Here is an 8,992-nt window from a genome sequence, read left to right on the forward strand (position 1 = left end):
ATTCTAAGTCTACTTGAATGGAATGCCCCAGTTCTTAACCCATACGCTATCACAGCAGGCATTAACTGGTGGCACTGTCTTCCTAACAAAGGAAGTGAAATCCTTCTATTGCATGAATTGAACTCCTATGTAGAAATGTAACTTTTAGTCTGTAGCTTGCTTTTGTTTCTATACCAGAGATCACACTGCTCTGGACCAATAAACCCAAAGTTCTTACAGAAGCACTGACCTAAGTAAGCTGGGTCAGGTACCACAATTGACCTTCATCATGATCGAATCAGCCTGATTACCTTCCTGTACCTTCTCAACATATCACATTCATTATTGCAGAAATGAAGGCCCTAAATAGGGAGTAGAATTACCCTATGGTTGTATTTCTTGAGTTTTTTTGTACTATTCCTTCAGTCTTTTTCTGTCAGTCCTAATATATATTTTCTCTTTTTTTTTGAAAGTTTATTATGTACATTCTGTAAGTCCCTTATTCAAATTAAATATACCGTATTCATTTTAGCACACTATTTCTTTGAAAGCAGTTGCTATTCTAGTATTAGCTCTAAATGAAATAACTAATTTCAGAAAAGTATAGGCAATGATGTGGAGGAATTTTTATCACTAAATAATTTAGAGATTTTGGAAATTAAATAGAAATAAAGCTGATAGGCTCCAGTTATTTTCTATTAAAACTAACCATATGTCTTTGACAATGCCTCTTAAAAATTATGCTGAAAAAAGATTTAGAGGGTCATAAATGACTTTATTCTGAAAGGATGGCTCACAAGAGCTGAATCAGACATTCTTCAGCATTTGCTGTGATAATCCAATTTTGTAGAGTGATGAATTTTTGTTGACTCAGATGCTGGGAGCATGACTTTTCATGCTTGTGTATTCATTTTCTATTGCTACTATTAAAAATTATCACAAACTTGGTTGCTTAAAACAATAAAAATGCACTACTATATAGTTCTGTAGGTCTGATGTCTGATATGGGTATGACTGGGTTAAATTCAAGATGTCACCAGGGGTGCATTCTCTTCTGGTGGCTCTAGAGGAGAATCTATTTCTTTCTCTTTTCCAGCTTCTAGATGCTGCCTACAGTACTTGACTCATGGCCCCTTTCATCCATCTTCAAAGCCAGCAACATTGTGTCTCTTAGTCCACTTCTTCTGTAATCACATACCCCTCTGACCATAGCCAGGAAAGGTTCTGTCCCTCCCAGATAATCCAGGATAACCTACCCCCCACAAGGTCCTCAATTTACTTATATCTGTGAATTCCCTTTTGCTATGTAAGATAACATATTTACAGATTCTGGGAATTAGGGCATGAACATCTTTCGGTGGGTGGCCATTATTCTGCCTACCGCAGGTTGACTGCTTGGAAGAAAATTATCTGGTCTAGCAGGACCACCTGTGGCCAAAGGAAGGCATACAAAGACCTTTATATCAGAAGTTTAGACCCCATTGATTGAATGCTTTAACCCCAGACAAGGTATTTATCAAAAATTGTTCTACAGATTGTTAACAAAAACACTGGATTTATAAAAACATTATGAATCTTTACTGGAATTCAATTTAAATTTTAAAAATGGAAAATCTGAACTAAAGAGTATTTGGGGGGTTTTTTAGATGATGAGAATGTTCTAAAATTGACTGGTGATGGATGCACTACTCTGTGAATATACTAAAAGCCACTGAATTGTAGACTTTAAATGAGTGAATTGTATGGTATGTGAATTACATCTCATTAAACCTGTCTTTTAAAAGGAATAAAACAGAAATTATTCTTGTCATGATAAAAAAATCCCAAACCATGCCAGGCCTAACCTTTAGACTGCCTTTTTGGGAAATAACTTTCCAATAATTTGAAAGTTTCAAAAACTCATGTCCTCAGGCTTAGGTGTTGGAAAGAAGAGGAATTAATCTACTCTTTAATAAGGCGTTGATAAAATACTCTCTTTAGAACCATCACTGATTGCAATTTTGCAGTGTCCACTCATCTGTAATTCTATAACATGTACCATGAAAATAATGTACTTGTGAAACTGTTCCCATATTTTTTCGGAAATATTTTGCTCCTAAATTTATATTCTTCTCAGCTTAAATGTTAATTAAATTATTTTATTTAATCATTCACCCTGAACAGCTTTAAACAGTCAACATAATGAAAGTTTGCTCTTAGTACTCCTCCTGTGTAACAACACAGCTCTCTCTGAACTCATAAAAACCACAAGAAAATAGAACTAAGTGTTTCATATTACAGAACACGGTTGACAGCCTATGTGTTACATTTAGGAGAATTTTGCATCCAACGTTAAACCAGAAAAGATAAGACATAGTGAGAACGCATGGTGGCGCTGCAGGTTAAGGTGGTGAGAAACAGAACTGCAGACGTAGCTCCAGGATCCAGCCAGTTTCACACTGCCTGGAAGCTGAAGAACAGCTTTCTCAGTCAGAGCACAATGTGTGTGAAACCTCTTTAAAACTGTATTTAGAGACATAGTTCTGACCTGCTATACTGCAGGACCGGACTACCAGGATCCTGGGCATATATGAAGCTCCTGTGAACTCAGTTTTCAGGAAAGAGCAATGGAGATTGGATGGATGCACAATCCGAGACAAAGGCAAGTCCTAGTTTTCTTTGTTTTGCTGAGCATGTATGGGGCGAGCGCCGAGTTGGGGCCCTATTCAGTAGTGGAAGAAACAGAGAGAGGCTCCTTTGTGGCAAATGTAGGAAAAGACCTGGGGCTGGGGTTGACAGAGATGTCCACCCGCGGTGCCCGGATCATTTCCCAGGGGAACAAAGAGCATTTGCAGCTCAAGGTTCAGACTGGGGATTTGCTCATAAATGACAAACTAGATCGAGAGAAGCTATGCGGTCCGAGTGAGCCTTGCATACTACATTTCCAAGTATTAATGGAAAAACCGTTAGAGATATTTCAGGCAGAACTGAGAGTGCAAGACATAAATGACCATTCCCCCGTGTTCACTGAAAGAGAAATGATTCTAAAAATACCGGAAAACAGTCCTATAGGAATTGCATTCCCTCTGAGTAATGCTCTGGACTTGGATGTAGGCAGCAACAATGTTCAGAACTATAAAATCAGCCCCAACTCCCATTTTCGGGTTCTGACCCGAAATCGCAGCGACGGCAGAAAACACCCTGAGCTGGTGTTGGACAAAGAGCTGGATCGGGAGGAGGAGCCTGAAATCTCATTAACCCTGACAGCGCTGGATGGCGGCTCTCCGCCTCGGTATGGAACCGCCCAGGTGCGCATTGAAGTGGTGGACAGTAACGATAACGCCCCTGAGTTTGAGCAGTCGCTCTACAAGGTGCATATTCCCGAAGACAGCCCCGTAGGCTCCCTGGTTGTCACTGTCTCTGCCAGCGATGTAGACAGTGGAGTCTATGGAAAAATATCATACACATTCTTTCAGCCTTCAGAAGATATTAGCAAAACTTTGGAGGTAAATGCTATGACAGGCGAAATTCGACTGAGAAAAAAAGTAGATTTTGAAACAGTTCTGTCTTATGAAGTGGACATCAAGGCCACTGATGGGGGAGGTCTTTCAGGAAAATGCACTCTTCTCCTGCAAGTAGTGGATGTGAATGACAATCCTCCAGAAGTGACAGTGTCTGCACTCACCACTCCCATCCCAGAGAACTCCCCTGACATTGTAGTTGCTGTTTTCAGTGTTTCAGATTCTGACTCTGGGGACAATGGGAAAACTATTTCCTCCATCCAGGATGACCTTCCTTTTCTTCTAAAACCTTCAGGCAAGAACTTTTACACCTTAGTAACCCAGAAACCACTAGATAGAGAAGAAAGAGACAAGTACAACATCACCATCACCGTCACAGATATGGGAACCCCCAGGCTGAAAACCGAGCACAACATAACCGTGCTGGTGTCCGACGTCAACGACAACGCCCCCGCCTTCACCCAGACCTCCTACACCCTGTCCGTCCGCGAGAACAACAGCCCCGCCCTGCACATCGGCAGCGTCCGCGCCACAGACAGAGACGCGGGCGCCAACGCCCAGGTCACCTACTCGCTGCTGCCGCCCCTCGACGCGCACGTGCCCCTGGCCTCCCTGGTGTCCATCAACCCGGACAACGGCCACCTGTTCGCCCTGAGGTCCCTGGACTACGAGGCCCTGCGGGCGTTCGAGTTCCGCGTGGGCGCCGCCGACCGCGGCTCGCCCGCGCTCAGCAGCCAGGCGCTGGTGCGCGTGCTCGTGGCGGACGACAACGACAACGCGCCCTTCGTGCTGTACCCGCTGCAGAACGCCTCGGCGCCCTGCACCGAGCTGGTGCCCAGGGCGGCCGAGGCGGGCTACCTGGTGACCAAGGTGGTGGCGGTGGACGGCGACTCGGGCCAGAACGCCTGGCTCTCGTACCAGCTGCTCAAGGCCACGGAGCCTGGGCTGTTCGGCGTGTGGGCGCACAACGGCGAGGTGCGCACAGCCCGGCTGCTGAGCGAGCGCGACGCGGCCAAGCACAGGCTGGTGGTGCTCGTCAAGGACAACGGCGAGCCGCCGCTGTCGGCCAGCGTCACGCTGCACGTGCTGCTGGTGGACGGCTTCTCGCAGCCCTACCTGCCGGCCCCGGAAGCGGAAGCGGCGGACGCGGCGCCGGCCGCCCCGCTCACCGTCTACCTGGTGGTCGCCTTGGCGTCGGTGTCGTCGCTCTTCCTCTTCTCGGTGCTGGTGTTCGTCGCGGTGCGGCTGTGCAAGAGGGGCGGGGCGGCCTCGGTGGGTCGCTGCTCGGTGCCCGAGGGCCCCTTTCCGGGCCACCTGGTGGACGTCAGCGGCACGGGGACCCTGTCCCAGAGCTACCAGTACGAGGTGTGTCTGACGGGAGGCTCTGGGAGTAATGAGTTCAAATTCTTGAAGCCGATTCTCCCCAACCTCCCGCCCCAATGCCCTGGGAAAGAAATAGAGGAAAATCGTACCTTCTACAATAGCTTTGGGTTCAATATTCAGTGACCGTAATTAACTTTTATATCTCATAGGTATGTTGTTTTGTGGCACTTCCATACCAACATTATTTCCCCCAAAATGTGTGTGTTTGAAGTTGTACTGATGTTACTTTATATTTTCGCATGTTCTACCCACCTTTACTTTTAAGTGAATGTTTATCTTTACCTGTGGTTGTAGTTAGATAGCAATTTATTCTCTAACCAAGGAAGTCTTAATTTGTAATTAATTTGCCTCCTTAAACAATAACACCAAATCAGTTTTTGCTCATGGCCCTCTCTCCAGTTGAACTCTCATTCACAATTATGCTTATGATAAAATAAAGCAGACCACTTTCAAAGTATTTCAAGTGTTCAAGTATTTCTTCATTTTATTTTCTTGCGGTTTTTCTTGTGGTTGAATAATGGTTGCTATTCAGAAATGTCATTCTTCTTTCTTTAAATTCACCACTTTTTAGTTAACATTTTAAAATGTTTATTACTGCTGAAAATATACCTGAAAAATCATGTCCTATGATACAATCATAAACATAAACACCTTGTTAGAATGGGCCAGAAGGCAATTTTCTTAGTGTCTCTTCCTTACTCAGCCTGGAGGGTTATTCTGAAGACACATTAATATTGTGGCCACCCACAGAATACTGGAATATGAAGTTATAATTTTCCAGATGTCTCATTAATGTTACAAAGGTAAAATGCAACCTAGTTGAATACAGGCTCCCGAATAATAATTTGTTTATTGTAGAGTGGACTTGTTTGCTAATGTGTATAATTTTTTGCCTCCTGTGTTATCCCAGAATTTAATATATATACACTGGGCACTAATTTTCAAACTTTAAAAAATCACAGGCAACTGAAAAATTATATTGTATATATTATATAACATACATGTTTTGTATGAAAGAAATGTTTTGTGAACAGTGCTTAGCTTTTTTTGTGATACAATCTGAAATTGCCTGTATTATTCCATTCTATTTAATTTTCAAATGTGGTCATGATCCACTAAATTGATTTCATGACCTACTAATGGGTAGCAATCCAAAGTTTCAAAACCACTTTTCTCAGATATTTGTAGAGTACTGAAAAGTATGGAAAGATAGTCCTTTAACATTCTAATTTTCAAACTTTTTTCAAGTCATTGTAGGAGGAAGTTTTGTTTCATGCTGTACAAGTACCAACCAACCACTCTTGCCTTTAGTAACCTGACTATATTACAGAAGAGAAAGCCTTCATTGTTGGGGGAGGATCTTTCCAATGAATTTCATCAAAAAGTCTAAAGTCTGTATGTTGTGGAAGGAAAATGTAGATGAGCAAAATGAGTAAGGGTATAGAAGGAAAGGAAGTGTGTGTGTAAGAGAGAGAGTAGGCATGAGAAAGAGGAGGTGCATGAGGGTGAGTAAAATGATTGCTTTTATGCCTGAGGTGGGGCCACAGCCTGGAGTCAATGCCACGCACTGCCTCTTGAAGATATTCTAATCTTAACATTATAGAGGGGCTGGGTATTAGTCAGTTAATAATGCCTGGAAGTCAAACCTCTTGCTCTAACATATCCAAAATAATCTAATGTTTACAGTCCTTGAATGCTAAAATTTCACCACCAGTTCTTTTGAACTGTGTGGACTGATTAATTACTCTTTGAATTCAAGAAAAATGGAGGGAACAAAAGTCTCTCTATGCAGGCTAACTAAATTCTAATTTTCTATTTTCAGAAGTGGAACTTGGAGTAAGTTCTTCTTCCCTAAACGAAAGCTTCCTTACATAGAGAACAAAAACTCATATTAATTAATCAAAATTAAGTATTAAGGTTACCTCCTGTGTTTACTGTTCTTAGTGGGGAAAAGATGGAGGACTACTAGCTTAAAGAGATATACAGTGTTATAGCTGTCAACAACCAAGGTGGGAGTGTTCTAGCAGCTTGTTTTCCCAGTAAGCTTGGTCTCTCTCATCTATAATGGGGGAGGGGGAAAGAGCAGTTTAAACAGCTCAGGCAGAAAATCTAACAGGTGCAACAGCAGAGAAAAGGACGAGGTACTTGTCCTCTTGCTTCGAGTTTTCCCAGCTATCTGAACAGGAGGACTTGTCTATTTCTGGAAAGAACTATGTGTTTCCTGACTCTAATGGAGAGTGGCCAGGCCTTCAGGAGCTCAGATGCCCAGATATAAGTAAACCAACCAGTTCTCTTACAATGTATTGCTAAAAACAGATTTTGCTCTTATGCTTCAGATACCTTATTTATAGTTAAATATAAACCAGTGCATAGGAATCCAACTGTATCAGCCAATTTTATATTAAAGGACTTTAAGTTGTCCAGTGGGAAGAGGTCACTTACAAAATGGAGATGCAAGAGACTGCTCAGCCTCCCAGAATTGATTTTCTTGAAAACCCTTACCAATAAGAACAAAATAACACTTTAGGTTGGAATTTGCCAAGAGTATGGGAAAGAAAGGACATAAGGACATTTTCACTTACAAACACATTGTTCTCCTCATCTCCTTTCTACTTCAAGTCCCTATACTACTACTGCATTCCTGCATCCACTGATTAATCTAACATGGCCTCTCAGTCCTCTGCTCCAGTTGTCATTAGTGCCTTGGCTACATGCTGTACTTTTTCACTACCCAGAACTGTTCTTTCTATGAAATATGATTTCAGATCTCTCCCTCTGAGAACATAAACTTCTATGCCTTTAGCCCTCTCATCCTGCTACTCCTGTCACATCTTGTCTTTGACCTTGTCATGACCTCCATTCCATGATGCTACTACCACCTATCAACACCCTGTTTTAATTTCCTTCCCATCCAGCTGACTCCCTGTTTTACCACTCCCAATCACTTCATGCTCATATTCTCAATTCTCTTGTTCAACTTGCCTTCACTCTAGGATTTCCTTCACCACCTGATGAAACTCCACATTACATGAATATAGTTATCTCTTTTCTCTTACACCTGGGATGCTGCACTCTATAAGACAAACTTAGAAAATTATCAATACTATTGCCACTAAGTTTATCACACCCAAACTTAATTGGGCTTTCAAGATCAAGAAATCTTTTTATATTTTCCTAATCAGCTTTCTCTTTTATTCTCCATAACAACTACTTCAAACCTACTTATCTTACTTTAAACTTCTCACCCTACTACTTACACAACCCCTTTTAGCAGATGAACTTGCTTAATACCTTAAAGAGAAAATAGAATCCATCAGATGGGAATTATCTCAATTTCCTGTCCCCAAACCTATACTCTTGATAGCATATGTACTTGGAAAATTTCCTCTGCTGAGGTCCCTTCCACCTAAGTCCAATCCCTTCATATATAGGATCCCTGGATCCTATTTTGACCACTTTCTCGGGGCTTCACATTGATTACATCCTTTCTTGTGTATCTTAATTTTCTGCCTCTTTACTCAATACTGCAAATTAGCATTTAAAAACATTTCTCTAGGCTTAAAAAACCCTCCTGAGTCTAAATTCTCCTCCAGGTACCAATCTACTTCTTTCTTTTGCAGCTAAGTTTCTCAAAAGGGTTGACATTTTTATTTCCTTATCCCTCTCACTTTTCATCCCAGTGAAATCTAATTTTTATCACAACCACTCTACTGAAAACTGCTACTGTAAAGCTCATCAAAGATTTCTGTATAAGTTAGGTAAGGTTACACTTCTGAAATAGAGCAGCACAACTACACAGTGGCTTGTAAAAGTATGTATCTCTTGTACCAGCCGCAATGTAAATGATTGGGTAGATAGGGCAGCTTTGCTCCTCATGGTCCTTCTGGAACCAAAATTTGTTCCAAGTAATTCCTCTTACATTCCCTGTTTCAGTGTATAATCTACATGACTTGTAGCTGGGTCACTGCCACATCTGGGTTCTAGCTGGCTAGGAGGGAAGAGACACATACAGATGTCTTCCATTCCAGACCCAGAGGTAGCAAATAAAAATTCTGTTCACAATCTGTGAGAACTTAATTAGCCACACCTAACTACAAGGGAGGCTGAGTCACCATGTGCCTGGGTACAGT

General features: G+C 42.1%; 1 protein-coding gene across 1 annotated transcript; it reads left to right on the top strand.

Moving 5' to 3' along the window:
• Window positions 1-2,429: 2,429 nt before the first annotated feature.
• On the top strand, window positions 2,430-5,243 carry LOC133090990 (protocadherin beta-16). The gene has a single exon (XM_061189718.1). It carries the CDS (start codon window positions 2,586-2,588, stop codon window positions 4,983-4,985), a length of 2,400 nt encoding a protein of 799 aa, XP_061045701.1. The 5' UTR covers window positions 2,430-2,585; the 3' UTR covers window positions 4,986-5,243.
• Window positions 5,244-8,992: the final 3,749 nt, after the last annotated feature.

Source organism: Eubalaena glacialis, chromosome 4, assembly GCF_028564815.1.
Source record: "Eubalaena glacialis isolate mEubGla1 chromosome 4, mEubGla1.1.hap2.+ XY, whole genome shotgun sequence".
NCBI classification, from domain to species: Eukaryota; Metazoa; Chordata; class Mammalia; order Artiodactyla; family Balaenidae; genus Eubalaena; species Eubalaena glacialis.